This window comes from Balaenoptera acutorostrata, chromosome 3 (genome assembly GCF_949987535.1).
Source record: "Balaenoptera acutorostrata chromosome 3, mBalAcu1.1, whole genome shotgun sequence".
Lineage (NCBI taxonomy): Eukaryota > Metazoa > Chordata > Mammalia > Artiodactyla > Balaenopteridae > Balaenoptera > Balaenoptera acutorostrata.
The window spans coordinates 54,434,896-54,451,182 of record NC_080066.1 but is presented as its reverse complement, the minus strand read 5'-3'; the positions used below and the strand labels follow the sequence as shown (position 1 = coordinate 54,451,182).

Genomic DNA, 16,287 nt, shown 5'->3' with positions numbered 1-16,287 from the left:
GTGTGTGTTTTTAGTAGTGTGTTGTTTAGTTTCCATGTGTTTGTATTTTTTTTCCATTTTTGTTTGTGATTGACTTCTAGTTCATACCATTGTGTTCAGAAAAAAAGCGTGATATAGTTTTTATCCTCTTAAATTTGTTGAGACTTGTTCTGTGGCCTAGCATGTGATCTACATGGAGGACATTCCATGTGCACTTGAATAGAATGTTATTCTGCTGTTTTTGGATGGAATGTCCTGTAGTTATCTATTAATTCCAAGACCAGGGCTGGAACCCATGTCCCCTGCATTGGCAGGCAGATTCTTAACCACTGAGCCACCAGGGAAGCCCCAGTGTCCATTTAGTGTTGATGAACTCTTAGTTTTTGGCTTATCTGAGAAGTTCTTTATCTCTCCTCCAATTCTAAATAACAGTCTTGCTGTAGAGTATTCTCAGTTGTAGGTATTTCCCTTTCACCACTTTACATAAATCATGCCACTTTCTTCTGGCCTGCAAAGTTTCTGCAGAAAAATCAGCTGATAGACTTATGGGGGATTCCCTTCCTTTGTATGTGACTCTTTGTTTTTCTCTTTTTGCTTTTAGAGTTCTCTCTATTTCTTTAACTTTTGCCATTTTAATTACGATATGTCTTGGTGTGGGTCTCATTTGGTTCATCTTGTTTGGGACCCTCTGTGCATCCTGTTTTGGCTATCTGTTTCTTTCTTCAGGTTTAGGAATTTTACAGCCATAATTTTATCAAATGCATTTTCAACTGTTTTCTCTTTGTCTTCTCCTTCTGGAACCCCTATAATGCAAATGTTAGTGTGCTTGGTGTTGTCCAAGACATCCCTTAAACTGTTCTCATTTTTTTTAATTTTTTTTTTTTTTGCTATTCTGATTGGGTGATCTCCATTATTCTATCTTCCAGAGCACTTATGTGTTCTTCTGTTTGACTGCTGTTAATTCCTTCCAGTGTGTCATTCATTTCATTTACTGTATTCTTCAGTTCTGACTGGTTCTTTTTATATTTTTTAGTTCCTTGTTAAACTTCTCACGTGTTTATCTATTCTTTTCTCAAGTTCAGTTAGCATTCTTATTACTAACGCTGTGAACTCTTCATCTGGTAAATTATCTCTGTTTCAGTAGTTGTTTATTTTTTTCTTTCTTTCAGGTTTCTTTCCCCCTTGTTCTTTCATTTGTAACAATTTCCTCTGTCTTCTCATTTTGTTTAACTTTCTCTGTCTTTATGAAATTAGGTGAAATGGTCACCTATTCCAGTCTTGAAGGGGTGTCCTTGTGTGGGAATGTCCCTATGCAGTTTGTGTTGAGTAGCTTTGATGGGAGAGCCAGATCTGAGCGTGTGCTAGCAGCTATCACCATGGTGGGAGGTGGGGCTGTAGATGAAGCAGCCAGAGCCAGTGCCAGATGTGAGCTGAGCTTCTCCTTTGTTCAGTGGCTGTCACTGCCCTATGTGGGGTGGGTCAGCAACTTCTGCTCCCAAGTTGCTGGAGCAGAAGCCCTGAGTGTTGGGTCTGAGCTGATTCCATTCCCTGTAAGTGTGTGCTCTGCCCTCTCCCAGCAATGGCACCTACACCCCAGAGTGGAGTAGCACTGGAGCAAGAGGGTCTGGAGTGTGCACCAGGTATGGGCCAGCATTCACACTGGGTGGTCCTGGCACCAGTCAGAGCTAAGTCTCTGCAAATGCCAGTAATAGCCACTCTCACCCCTTTCAAATGCAGTGCTGGGTCTGATCCCACTCCGTCCCTCCAACTGTGCACCTTCCTTGGCAGCAGCAGCCTCCACCCTAGTGTGGAGCTGCATTGGAGCCAGAAGTGCTCAGCGGTTGCTCAGCCTGGGCCAGGGTGCACTGGAGCAGTCACGGGAAGCTAGACAAAGTCCCAGACAGTTTCAGTCTGCTTCCTCTGTCTTGTTTTGGGAGCAAGCAAGCATCTGTGCATGCCTCATGAGTGGAGTCTAGGTTTTCTCAGCCTTCCTGTTAGTTTTACTGGTTTTCAGACCAGCTAGGGGACTCATCTTCCAGGTGTTGGGCCCCCAGGCTGGGGCCCAATATGTGGTTCAAACCCCTCACTCCTCAGGGAGGATCTCCACCCATGTAATCCCCCTTTACTCTGAGCCCTTCCCAGAGGCACAGGTTCTGACCTGATCACTTCTCCTCCCTTCCTACTTGATTCCGTGTGGGTCTTTCTTACAGTCTTGGTCACAATGGAGTCTTTCTGCCCGTCTCCTGTTAGTTTTCAGTGAGAACTGCTCCACGTGTAGATCCATTTTTAAGGTGTTTTTGGGGGAGGTGAGATCCATGTCCTCCTACTCTGCCATCTTGATCTCTCCCTCCAGAGACTCCTTGACAGGGTGTAAGGTGGTTTCACATTGAAGGAGGAGGTGCAGCTGTGTAAACATCACAGCTTTGAGACCAAGAAGGAAATGCTTGTAATCACTGAGATCAACTGCTGTCCCCATTCTGCAGGGGACCTTGAGATGGACACCTTCTGGAATGAGTGTGGGCCTTAAAGCAAGAGCATCAAATCTGGGCATGAAACTGGTCAAGGTTCAGTAATTTACAGCCCATGGGCCAGATGGGACCAAGACCTGCTTTTCTTTCTTAAAAATTGCTGGTTAACTAAGAAAAATCTGTACACTTTTAAAGTATTGTAAAAAACCAGCAACAATGACAGCAACAGCAAATCCCAAGAAACAAAAGAAGAATGTGTGAGACTCTGTTCCATAAAGCCTGAAATATTTTCTCCCTAGCTCTTCATAGAAGAAAGTTCACCAACACCTGCCCTAGAGGCACCCCAGCTTTCTGCTTTTACAGGCACACCAAGAAGATATTGTGTGTTCAATTCCAGACCACCGTGATAAAACAGATATCACAATAAAGTGAGTCACATGAATATTCTTTTGTTTCCCAGTGTGTGGAAAGTTACGTTTATATTATACTGTAGTCTATGATGTGTGCAATAGCATTGTGTCTGAAAAAACAATATACATACCTTAGTTAAGAAATAGTTTATTGGGGGAAGGCTTCGGCTGGCTAGCCCAGGGCCCTGGCCATCGAGAGCTCCGGCCAGCATGTGGGGATGAGCGGGTCCCTGGGCCGGGCGGCAGTGGCTCTGCTCTGCTGGGGGCACGGCGCGGGCGGCGGCCTGCAGGGCCCGGGCGTGCGGGCGGCGAGCTCGGGCGGCAGCGGCTCGTCGGAGCACCTGGACATGCTGGTGAAGAAGGACAGGGTGGTGGTCTTCCTAAAGGGGACGCCGGAGCAGCCCCAGTGTGGCTTCAGCAACGCCGCGGTGCAGATCCTGCGGCTGCACGGCATCCGCAACTACGTGGTCTACAACGTGCTGGACGACCCCCAGCTCCGGCAAGGCATTAAAGACTATTCCAACTGGCCCACCATCCCGCAAGTGTACCTCAACAGCGAGTTCGTGGGGGGCTGTGACATTCTTCTGCAGATGCACCAGAATGGGGACCTGGTGGAAGAACTGAAAAAGCTGGGGATCCGCTCCACCCTCTTAGATGAAAAGAAAGATCAAGACTCAAAGTGAGGGTGGCCACACAAGGAAGCTGCTGGTATCAGAATCTCACTGCCAGAAAAGCCTTCCCGATTCTAGTTTTTGCTCTTCAGATGACTGTTTGCACTGATTCCTCCAGTTTGTAAGCAGCCTGGTGATTTTAGCATGTCTGGTGTTTGAGCAAGGAATATCCTATCGTGAACATAATTGTAACCACTGCACCGTCATAATCAATGTTGTACGACGAGATTGCTGTAAACACAATTCCTTCTTATGTTGTCCTTTGCTCTTTGCTTGATTCAGGAGTAAACCTAGGAGCTTTTGAATCCTCATTATTATTCATGAGTCCTCTGCAAATATGTCAGTCTGCAAAGATAATATACCCCCCCTCCCCAATTTTTTGTAACTTGTTCTGTTAAGAAAAATGATGGACAAGGAAGAAAATAAGATAACCGGGGTGTTGTTTTTTAAAATAAACTGCCAACCCAGGGAAAAAAAAAAAAAAAGAAAGACTTTATTGCTAAAAAATGCTCATCATCATTGAGCTTTCAGTGAGTTGTAGTGGTAACATCAAAGATCACTAATCACAGATCACTGTAACAAATGTAAGAATGATGAAAAAGTTTGAAATATTGCGAGAATTACCAAAATGTGACACAGAGATGCAAAGGAAGCAAATTCTGTTGGAAAAATGACACCGATAGACTTGCTCAATGCAGGGTTGCCACAAACGTTCAATGGGCAAAGCACAAGAAAGCAAAGTGCAATAAAACAAGATAGCCCTGTGTAACAGTTTTTTGATTGTTAAGATCAACCAATACTGAGTACCATGAACTTAGAGGAGGCATAACTTGGGGTTATTAGTTCTAAAGTTGTTTGCTAATGATATGATTATATATTTAGGAGACTGAAAGGAGACAATGAAAAAGTTAGAACATGATAGAGATTACTAAAGGTTTGAGAGCAAAGATAAAAGTGTTCTCAAAAATGAATAAGAAAAAAAATCCACCATTACCCCAGAAGTACTAGAAAAAATATTTTTAAAAAAGCACAAGAGAAGAATCACGAAGAGAAAATAAAGACACAAAACAATGATTAAATCAGTAATCAAAGAAAGTCACTCATTTAATAAATATACATGAGCATCTTCTTTGGATCAGGCATTGTTTTAGGTCCTGAAATCAAATTTAACACCAAAGATTCACCCTGGGAATTGGCAGAGACATTCTCACAGTGCTGGGAAGGGCTGTGGGAAGAGGTGAGAGGTATCATCCAGTGTTGGTGAGAGAATAAAACTGGGGTTTGTGGAGAGCTTTTTTGAGAAGCCCTGCCTGGAAGCCTGTCACGTCACATCTGCTAGCCCATCTTGCATGGCTGGATGGAAACCCCTGAGCTCCCACCACAGCAGCATCCACTGCAAACAGAAAACCAGTACCTGTGCCAGATGGCAAATGAGGTTTTTAAAATTATATTTGTCATATTTGTTCTGCAATAAATGAAACTCAATTGTACAGTGAACTTTCAAGGATAATTCTAGCACATTCCTCTGTATTCCTGCACTGACTCTTCCTAAGACCCCAGACTTTGATCAGGAAAAAGCAACAGATCACCCAGTTCAGGTGTATACAAGTGATGGAACCTTCATCAGAGAAGCACGTCATTAAAACGTGGTCCATTTCTCCCTTTTTTCCAGACTCTGTACTCTTTCTTATTTCAGAGGGTTGAGGACACAAAGACAGAGTCTAGAGTAGACAGTTCTTCTGTATCCGTTGTCCAGATGGAAAAACAAGACCCTCCAGCATGTGGCCCGAAGACCATAACCCTGGCCCTGCTTTGAAACATTCAGTACTTGATTCCAGTTTTTTGGCCTCCAGATTTTCAGCTTCTGAAAACCCCAAGGGCACTTCCTCCTTCTTACCTGGGAGCACATGGATGTGAGCTGATCTGCAAGAAACGCTTCACCTTTCCGTGTCCCGAAGTAACCGAGAACTTCAAAAAAAGACACTTTCCAATTGGGTTCTTTGCACAAGCTGGGTCAGGACAAGTCATCACACACACAGTTTTTATGGGATTAAACCATTTTTGCTTTTGTAGTTCCAGTAGAGAATGTTTTTTGAATCCAATTAACAAGAAGTCTTCAACGTCTATGGTCATTTATGCTTTTGGTTTTTAAGAGAGAATGGCAAATGATAAACAACTAGAGTGTCTGAGATTTATTAAAACCAAAGGATTCCAGAGGTTGTGTCTTGGAGTCATTTGAGTTTTGCTCCGTTTTCTGTGCCTTACACATCTATAGGGCTGCACAGTCCTAAAGGATGCCTCTGTGCTGCCTGGAAAGATTGGGCAGCAGAGGGCCCTGGTGATGGAGAAAGTGAGTCTTGGTCACCAGGTTATCCTTAGGGCTCCCTCTGCATGCCCTTCATTAGTTCCATATGTGAAGTGTGGTGTTGTTTTAAAGGGATTGTCCCATGTACTTATTCTTTGGAAAGTTACCATCCTGATTGGTAGGTGTAAGACAACATAGTTCAGAACATTTTCCATTTAGTCTAAAAACAGAAAGACCAAATTTACTTGCCTAAAAGAAGTCCCAGGGACAAAGAAATAAAAAAGAAGTGACTGCGTACATGCAGACAGTGTCCATGTACATACAGACAGAAAGTCATTACATCCAGCTTCCGTTGCAGTACCAGGAGGGCTTTTGCCCTGCCCTGTGCAGCCAGGCTTGTTGCATGACATGAGAGTATGTGGGCTCAACTGGGAAGCTGTTTATTTACTCATGTCACAGTGAATCTTTGGGATATTTCCATTGCAGAATTTTACAAACAGTTGCTTGGAGAAGCCATGGACTTTTACTGAAGAGTGTGCTAATCTGCTCTATCTGCAAAGACAGCCTTTGAATTTAAAGTCCTATCTTACTGAATTCTCATGGTGACTCATAATAAGACAGCGGGTTCAGGTTTACCATGCATCTGAGAATGGAGCAGATGGTGACAAGAGTTTATACCCAGCTCTCTCAGCAGAGTTTGGTGTAATTAATAAGTGGCAGAGTCTTACTGAGTAGTTGTGGATAAGGGTAACGATTTTTGTGTATGCTTTTCATTTTAAGTTTTAGATGCACCCTGTGGGGTGAAGAACTCGGCAAGTCTGAATCATTTGATTTCTCAATTTGACTAAATTCTGAGAAACGTACTGAACAGTAAGTGAGCTATGTTATGCTCACCCAAAAGTCACAGTATCTTTGAATTTGGGAAATTAATTTATGTATCCCAAACTTTCTGGCTACACATCCAGTTCTGGTCATTGTTTTGATCTGTTGCTATTTGTCAAAGTACTTCAAAAAAACAAATGGCCATAATGGAAACTAAGAGCTACCATCTCATAAATAATCAGAGTAACTGTAGAGATGTGCTGTCTGAATTCATCCTTGTAGTCCTGAAGACTAATTTAGTCCATTAGATTCCAGTATGTTCTTTGACTTAATCAAAATTGATAAGTGATTAGCACTAAGTCTGAAACTGTGCCACTTTGTCTAAAATAAAATTGATTTTTAACTGCTTTTGTATTGCTAGAGTATGCATTTTCTTTTTTCTTTTTCCAGCTTTATTGAGATATAATTGATGCATAACTGTGTAAGTTTAAGGTTTACAATGGGTTGACTTGATACATTTATAAATTGCAAAATGATTACCACCATAATATTTGCTTCCACCTCCATCCCATCACATATTTACCATTTAATGTTTTTTTTGGAAAGCTCTTAGGCTAAATGCAACCACTGTCACCAGTAAAACCATTTATAAAGTCTACACACAAATGAATTTTGGATCCAATAGCCACTATTAAAATAATTTTAGGCCTCCATTTGTTGGTTAGGGAACACTAAGCTGCTGTAACAAGAAAATCCAAGTAATTCAATGATTTGAAGAGTATAGAAATTTCTTATTAGGAATTCCGAGGAACATTTCAGGCTGGTAGGCTGCTCTGGCCCCTCGGGCATTCAGGGAAGCAGGCTGACAATGAGTGCTCCATCTTTTCCAGCATGTGACTGCAAAGCCTGGAGGGTACTCCCTACTCTGTTCACAAGTCCCTTGGGGAGAACTAAGTTCTGGGGCTACAGCCAGCTGCAGGGGGGTCTGTGAAATGGGTTCTTGTCTGGCACTCTCTTCCCACGTGCAACCCTGTTCTTACTGAAAATTGGGAGAATGGATTTTGGTGGGCAAATAACAAGTAGTCTCTACTTCTATTGGTTTAGTTTATAGGCTAAATCCAAGTTACAAGAACAGTATGTTGACCTGTAATTTCTAAGTTTCTACTGATAACTGGGATAGTTAACTGTAACCTTTATTCCAGTTTGAAAATATGGTTCAATAAATACGGAGTCAAGGATATATTTCCAAATCGAGTCTTTATTACTGTTTTGTAACAATTTCTAAACCCAGACTCCCAGTAGTGTTTCTTTTACTGTCTATGCTCATGATGGCATTGTCGCCACTGTGTAGTGACAGTGCACAGGATGGACTCACCTGGAAGGACTGAGCCCTTTTCATTTCTATTGACCATCAATCTGTTATTTGGATACCAACTACATTCTTCTCTCACCCTGTCAAGAAACCTGAAGTTTGGCAAATATTCTTTTTCATTTCTAACTTAAATGTCCCAGAGAGGAGACATGTGTTCCGAGACTGTATTGAGATGGTATGAAGGTAAATTATGCAAAGCAAAAGGATTTGCAACCATGTGTATAGCTTTCACCAGCCTGATGATAATGCCTTCAGATAGTCTGTTTATAGAACAAACATATGGATACCAAGGGGAGAAGTGAGGGTGGGATGAATTGGGAGATTGGGATTGACACTACTATACATACACTACTATGTATAAAATAGATAACTAATGAGAACCTACTGTATAGCACAGGGAACTCAATGCTCTGTGGTGACCTAAATGGGAAAGAAATCCAAAAAAGAGGGGATATATGTATACGAATAGCTCATTCACTTTGCCGTACAGCAGAAACTAACACAACACTGTAAAGCAACTATATTCCAATAAAAATTAATAAAAAATTTTTTTAAAAAGATGCAGTTTATTTCTAGTCTAGTTTTTATACAGAAAAACTTATAGCTTCAGGTCTCTGTTACTTCAGATACCCTAATGTTGAGAAAAGTAATATCAAATGATGCCCAACATAACCAAAATTTTAGAAAAAATTATTTAAATCAATTGAACCAGCATCATTTGTTTAAAAAAAATTACCCTTCAATATAAATTTCTCACTTCTAAAACACTTTTGTCCATCAAGAAAAGATAAAACAAGAAACCATAAAAGGAAGACCAAACGCATGTATTAGTATCTTTGCTGCCTTCATTCCCTTTGCTAGTGCTAAAAATCTCTAGTCAAAAGGGACTTGCCAAAGACAAGGATTAGCAAGCAAGCCTGTAGGATACTTACAAACATTTAATAAAATCGTAAAGTATTATACTTCTCAGCTTCTGTGGAGATAGTTCAAAGTTTTGAATTCAAGCCAATGGTAAGAACACTGAAAAATCTGCAGTTTTGTTGCAGATAGTTTATTTGTTGTCATTGGTGGTACGTAAAGTGATGGTGGTAAAAACAAAATATGGAAAAAGCAGTTCAATGTTTGTATCTACACAGGAATACCAGATATAAACAAAACAGATTTCCTGTTTAGGTCAGTCTTTTTTTTTTCTCTCTCTTTGGGGCTATTCAATGTAAAGTTTTCAATAAAAAGTCTGTAAACTGTGGGAAAAAAAGATGCAGTTTAGATGATTGAACCACTAGGTGGCACCACAGAGAACATAAGTATCTGTACCAATCACCAGGTGAAAAAGTTTGTTCTTTGCTTAAGTATCTGTATTTCGTAGCAGCAGAACTTGGTCCTAGAACCTCTGTGTGGCCAAAAGTTACTGAAGAATGAACCATGTTCCCCCTTCTGGTTTTTTCCCTAAAATATGTATGAACAGATACTGTCATTAATTACAACCTTTTATCAATGTTATAAAATTTAATGCTTAGAATATGGGCAATGCATTGTGGTTATAAACCAAGAGATGAAGAACAGTGGAAACTATATGATTTTAAAATATGTACTTTAATTTACATGACATTAAGGAGAATCTAAAATCCTAGTGGTTTTTAAAATTTCCAGTATTGAACTACTTGTGGTCATGAACTTTCATGAGAGGAGAACCTTGTTCAAACATAAACCTTCTTCGTTCCGGAAGGGGCAGGGTGGTTACCTACTTGGAGCATCTCATGGCCTGTCATTGTGCTTCCCCATTGGCTTACTGGGCCTCTGGGCAGGGCTGAAGCCCCACTTGGCTGGTCCTATAAGGTCATGGCATGCTGCTCTGAGAAACAGCTCTCCAGCAAACAGCTGGCAGCTCCCAGGCTCTTAGAACTAACAGACTGTGTCATTGCCACCTGTTGTCAAATAGTCCTTGCCCACAGGACTCAACTCAGCTTCAGAAGGTCCCTGAGATTTCTAGAATGTCAGGATAAAAGTGTGTCAACGAGCAATGCAGTTCACTGAACTCTGTGGAACTACTGTGTTAAGTGTTAGGTGGAGTGAGCATGGTACAGAGGCCATTCCTGGTGAGTTCCTGCCCCAGAGGAGCATCAGATGATGGGAGCACAGAGCCATGCTGAATAGAATCACACGTGCCAGGCTGTGGGGTCTTGAGGACCGAGTCACTGTCTTCCTTTGCCAACTCCACTCTGCCAAGCTCATTGATTACTTTGTGCACTTGAAACTATATTGAACTGATAACCCCCAAGCTCCCTCCTCTCTGTAAAAGGACTGAGACCTTAGGTCTGGTTTTTGTATTTCTCTCTTCAGTTCTTCTGTCTTCTAGAAGTTCTGACTCTAGTTCCATTGTTTCATCTGTGTAGTCCTAGTAGGACTTCGCATTTCTAAGGAAGCCACTAAATGCTGGTAAATATTCTGTGGTTTACTTTAGGTGGCAGTGCCTCAATACAGTTCAAATGAATGAAGCCATAAATAAAGCATTTTGAGTTTAATAGACGGGAAGGTCATAATACAAAGTAGGAATATATTAGGAATGAGGCAACTTGCTATTGCTCTCCTGGGTTTAATATTTTGTTTTCCGTTAAAGGTTAATAACTTACAGACAAGTGTGTCCATGCTGGCAGGAAATGAAAGGCCACATTATGGAGATGTTATTGTGTACTTTTAATGATGATGGGAGCTTTCACCAAACATATGTTCTTATATTTCTGGTGCAGTAAACTCCCCAGCTTCGTGGGTCCTTCAAGGAGGCCCCCGTGTGGTTAAGCCACACAGTTTGGTCTCATACCTTATACTGGGCTGGGTGCATTCTGAACTCCGGCTGTCTGAGTAGGGTTTTTAATAAGTCTATGATAAAACAGTATTCGATTGAGGTAACTACTCTTTTTGTTGTTGTTAAAATTAAACATCAGATTTTACCATGTAACTAGAAAACACTGTTCAGCTGCATAAAAACTTTCAGCTGTATAACAACTCTCTAGAATAATCACATCTCTCCCAAGTTTAAATCATGTGCTTATTGATATCTGTATGTGCCAGTCAGATGCAGCTAAAGATTTATCATCAGTACCAGTTCCAAAGAAAATGCTAGGATTGATTTATGGAGCCAGCCTCCTATCTTCTATCTTCCCACCTTGCACTCCCACCAAAAAATTTAAAAAAGGAAAAAGGAAAAGAGAACTATTTCTCCTGCAAACTAAAACTCCAACTCTGACCCTGGCTTAGTTGATAACCTCAAGTAAATTGCTTTCCAGAAGCAAGCCCACTTTAAAAAGGTAACTGGGACCTGGTGGGGGCTGGGGAATCACTTCTCCTCCCTGGGCACAAAATGTCTGAGAAGATCTACCTACCCCCTGCTTTAGCATTTTCACTGGGAGGCACTTCCATTTTTGAACAATTCTAATTACGGAAAAATTCATCTCATGCAGCTACAATCTGCCCCCTTTACTTCTGTCCTCTAACCCTGTATTTGCCTTCTGGTGTCTTACAGAACAAATCTAATCTATCACCCATGGCTGCTTTTAAACACTGAAGTCTGTCACTGTGCTTCCATGTGTGCATGCTCAGCCACCCCAGACCCTCACCACGTACTGGGGTTTCCCACCCCACCACCCAACTGCCTTCTCTGGACGTTTGTGGGCTTGTGTTCATGGGGGTGTCTGTCATTGAGCCTGGCTGCTTTTATTTTTTTAATTTATTTTTTTAATAGTTATTTAATTATTTTTGTCTGCGCTGGGTCTTTGTTGCTGTGCGCGGGCTTTTTTCTAGTTGTGGTGAGCGGGGGCTACTCTTTGTTGCAGTGTGCGGACTTCTCATTGTGGTAGCTTCTCTTGTTGCAGAGCATGGGCTCTAGGCATGCAGGCTTCAGTAGTAGTGGCTCGTGGGCTCAGTAGTTGTGGCTCATGGGCTTAGTTGCTCCGTGGCACATGGGATCTTCCCAGAGCAGGGTTCGAACCCATGTCCCCTGTATTGGCAGGCGGATTCTCAACCACTGCACCACCAGGGAAGCCTGAGCCTGGCTGCTTTTAAAACACTGGAAATAGTTCAGTCTTTAGCTTGAGAGTAGGAATACATATTCTTGACTAGATTTGGATAAATAGTTTAGATAGTTTATACTCGTTGGTAGGCCCCCTGAGGACCAGATATGTTTAGTTAATATTTAGTAGTTAATGCTTAATTAATGTTTATTGAACTCAAAAAGGACTTTTTAAGGAAACAATAAACACTAAAAAAAGAAATTAACAAATTACTGTCTTATTTGTAAAATAAGTGGATTCAGCTGAATTATATCTGAGATCCCTTTCAACTCTAATACTCGCTGATGACTTACATATAAAAGAAATCGATACATTACAGTTCAGTCTCATGAGGAGTTGCATTTTGCACTGCATAATGTAAACAGCAGATGGCGCATTACTTTTCTCCCTAATGAAGGACAAGCTCAAGGGGTGAGGTCTATACTGTATTTTAATTTCTCACGTGCCTAAGCCTGGCTAAACTGTTGCAAGGCAAAGGCAAAGTTGGAACCCTGGAAAATGGGAACTTAAAAAAAGTTTCATATTTAGTTGTTGTCAATGTTTATGTCATAGCAATGACAGGATGTTAATATGGTGGGAATTGAATTCATAGAAAACATGCTCCTAGACATATATCTCTACTTCTGAAAACTTGAAATGATACCAAGTTGTTTCATTACAATAGGAAGATATTGGAGGCAGAGTTTCAGGAATATGTGAGTTTTCCTCTGGTAGGTCAGTGATGTTTATTAGTGGTAAGAACGTGGGGGCCAACTTCCCTCCTTCCTGTAGATCCCCCAAAATATACTCTGTAGAACATGTGGGTCTCTGTTCCTTCCATTTGTGACATCCCATGGATTTGGAGAGTCAAATTATCTTTTGGTGTTTTTTGTTGCTTTGAGGTGTGGTAGAAGATCTTTTCTTTTCTAGGGAAGTATTGAGAAAAGAGAAGAGGACAAAACAGAACTTCGCTTAGTCTGCTGAGCTATGATCAGGCAATCGCTGGGGCCAAAATACAGCCTGATAGATCTCAGCAGTTTATGTGCTTTTTTTGAGAAACAGTAGAAAAAGAACCTCAGTGTACTTGGAGTTTTATCTCCACTGGAATCCTCTGTGGGGAATTTAACTAGACAGCTATAGCATCGTGTGGACTTCTCCTTTCATACAGGTAAAATCCTGGTCAAGTTAGATATGTCAACTTGGATTTATACTTTTAAAGGGGAAAGCATTCTCTGTGGAAAGGTGGCATTTCCCTGCTACATACATTCCCAGAAAATTACCAATTTTGCATGATCATACTTCTATGATATTGCTCAATAATAGCTGAAATAAATGAACTAAAGTGGTACTGGCTATTTGCAAGAACTAAAGATTAGGTTTCTAGAAAAATCCTTTGGTCATTTACTTATGATAGTTTAGATTTCCCTTTTTTTCCTAACCCCTGATAGACCTAGCAGTTCTTACTGTGATATACATATATTCACAGAAATCTTGCTTAATACTAACCATATATCTTTTGAACATAAAAGATGTAATCTGTTTTATTTATTCCATTCTTTTCTAAATATTCCTGAAATCATGGTGCCCTTTTATTCTGTGTCTCTGGTTTTTGGAGATACAGTAGTGCTTAATAAACCTTGCTGCTGAGTGGTCTGGAAGACCCATGGGCTCAAACTTTAGTCAAGAAAAAGCATCTCACTAACCTTTTGGAATAATTGGTACTGCTTTTAATGAAATGCTGATATGTGTTTTGTGCTATGATTCAAATATTCCTCGTGGAAAAAAAAGAAGAGGTGCCACCAGAAGGGACACATTTAAAAGTAGACTCCAGGCCACTTGAAGGACTTTCAGGAAAGACTAGTGTTGCCCACACTTGCATGGAAAAGCTTCAATTTCTTGGAAAATTTTAAAATAGTTTTCAGTCTAAAGCTCACTCAACCTGAAGCACTTAAGTCTTCCTTAAATGACTTTTCTTAAATAACTATACTGTGTGTTTTCCCAAAGCAATTTTTAAAAAAGTTTATAACTTATCATCAGTTGAAAAGGTGTCTTTTTCCTTTCTGGTAGTCTTTTTTTCTTACCAAAATTCACTAATCTTGAATGTCTGTGAAATTGAATTTCAAATGTAGAATACTTGACTCATTTAAAGTTAAATTTTGTTACTGATTTAATTATAGATTGTTTTTGTAAAGACTTTTTTTTTTTCATCAAAAAAGCCTTATTTCTATCTATGTAGGAAACACAGTGAAACAAATCCTTATTGGAAAAAAAAGGAAAGACCCTTTAACCTCAGAGCAGGTATGGTAGTTATCGCGGATGGAGGAGCAGCTGCTGGGGTGGGGAGAGGGAGGGCCTGCTCAGGACTCAGGAGGTTGCTCCTGGATCACTTTTTCTGGATTCCCACTCCCCCTTGTCTTGGAAAATAGCACCATTTTCATGTGCATGCTTCGAAAATAATCCCTCTTCTGACTTTATCCTGTTAATTTTACACTTCAAGTTCTAGGAGTGAAGGAATTGATAACATTTATTTAAAATATTGCATAGCTAAACTTATGCTGTGTGCTGAAATGTTGGGAAGTAGCATGTCAAGGGTAAATGAAGCAAAATCAAAAACAAGCAATGAAGAAACACAGAGACCTCTTCAATGTGAGTATGACTTTGGGGGATGCAGGGAGCTAATTTGACTACTAGCAGCTTCCAAGCAAAATGAAAGCATTGACATGTGCATGAATATTGCTAGGTTTTTAAATTCCCCAAACACATCAAAACATCTTACAACCCCCACTGCCTTCCCCTCTTCTGCTCTTCTTTCGCAGTCAAGGGAGCATTTTATAATGTGCTCTGCTCCAGTCCTCCCAAGCAAGAGGGTCTGCAGCTTAGTGACATAAGACATGTTTTGGAATCAGATGGAAGGAATTGGGAGGATTCATTTAGATGAAAACAACAAAGAAGGCTTGGAAGTGCTTCCGCTGTTTGCATTTTCCTGCCGTCTCACTCTTGTGTTTCAAGGCTGCTGTGGCAGTTGTGGTAAAGTTTGTCCCCACTCAGAGGTTAATTCCCTGTGTCCACTTGAGGTTCCTGTTTCTTTCCTTCTCTTACGATGTCTTATGGAGGAGGCTGCTGTTGTGTTGCCAGCTGAGCAACTTTCCAGAGAACATCCCTTGGCTGAATGGAGCCACTGTGCCTGGAGTGGGGACAGCAAATGACAGACAGCTGGCACAAGAGGCTGGCCCCTTTGCCACAGTGGAGTAATTCTGTAGTTGTGTCTGTGCTCCAGAGTGCCCCCATGGGGCCAGCTTGCCTCCAGCTAAGACCCCACTTGACTTTCCCTGCTGCCCTGACCTGCTTCCCTGCCTGTCCTGCTCCTGGGCACTCCATCAGTATGTGACCGGCCCACAGCACCTTCCAGGCTCGACTTTCAGGGAGGCTGACCCAGTCAGGTCCTTCCCGTTAGCTTTGGCACCTAGAACCCTCGACCTGCCAGGGTTGCTCTCCTTTCCAAGCCTGGCCTCCGCACCTCCCCTTCATTCTGTGAACTGCTGGACATCCCACACTAAACTCTCTTCTGTTCTCAGTTGAGTCAGTGTATATAGTTTGCAGGCACAGAGCTCTGACAGCTTGATGCCTGTGTCTGTCAGTATCAGCTCAGGAGAGAGAAGCTACAGAGTGGTTTGAACTGGGAAAGTATAGTATAAAGAATTGCTATAACTATAACAGAGGATTGAAGTAAAGGGGGATGGGATAGTAAGAAGTAAAGAGAACACTGAAAAATACAGGCATAGCATACAGAAGGAGATAGCTACCCAAGGAAGGGGCCCTGGTCTGAGATGCAGACATTGTCAAAGGGGCTGTGGCCATGGCTTGCTGGACAACAGAGGAGTCAACTGTGGTCCTGCACCAGTGGAACTTGCCAGAAATCCACCTTCCAAGTTGCTGGGGAAATCCGTTTACCCAAGGAGTCATTCTACTACAAAACCAGGGAGGGTGCTGTGCAGCTGCTGGCCACTGGGTACCACTGAGTTCTGTGCACTGAGGAGCCAGGTGCTGCAGGAGCCGGGCATGGTTGGGGGTGGGCACAGGGTGGGGGACAGCCTTTCCACTGGAGCTGGAAGGGCCGAGTGCACTGAAGCAGCTGGGCCCTGGAGACATGGCCACACTGCAGCGGCCCGCTCAGAGAGCACTCCAGAACCCAGCAGCAAAGCCTTCACAGTGCC

The 16,287-nt window shown here is 41.8% G+C and overlaps 2 protein-coding genes across 2 annotated transcripts in view; both read left to right on the top strand.

Moving 5' to 3' along the window:
* The window catches only part of GABRG3 (gamma-aminobutyric acid type A receptor subunit gamma3), a 592,092-nt gene that overhangs the window by 122,896 nt on the left and 452,909 nt on the right, over positions 1-16,287 (top strand). The gene's annotated exons all lie outside the window — the stretch shown is intronic.
* LOC103012025 (glutaredoxin-related protein 5, mitochondrial-like) lies at positions 3,076-3,540 on the top strand. Its single transcript, XM_007179123.3, has one exon. It carries the CDS (start codon positions 3,076-3,078, stop codon positions 3,538-3,540), a length of 465 nt encoding a protein of 154 aa, XP_007179185.2.

Bases quoted from the DNA above. Each gene is read 5' to 3' on its own strand.
- LOC103012025 (XM_007179123.3), top strand. From the start codon at position 3,076: ATGAGCGGGTCCCTGGGCCGGGCGGCAGTGGCTCTGCTCTGCTGGGGG.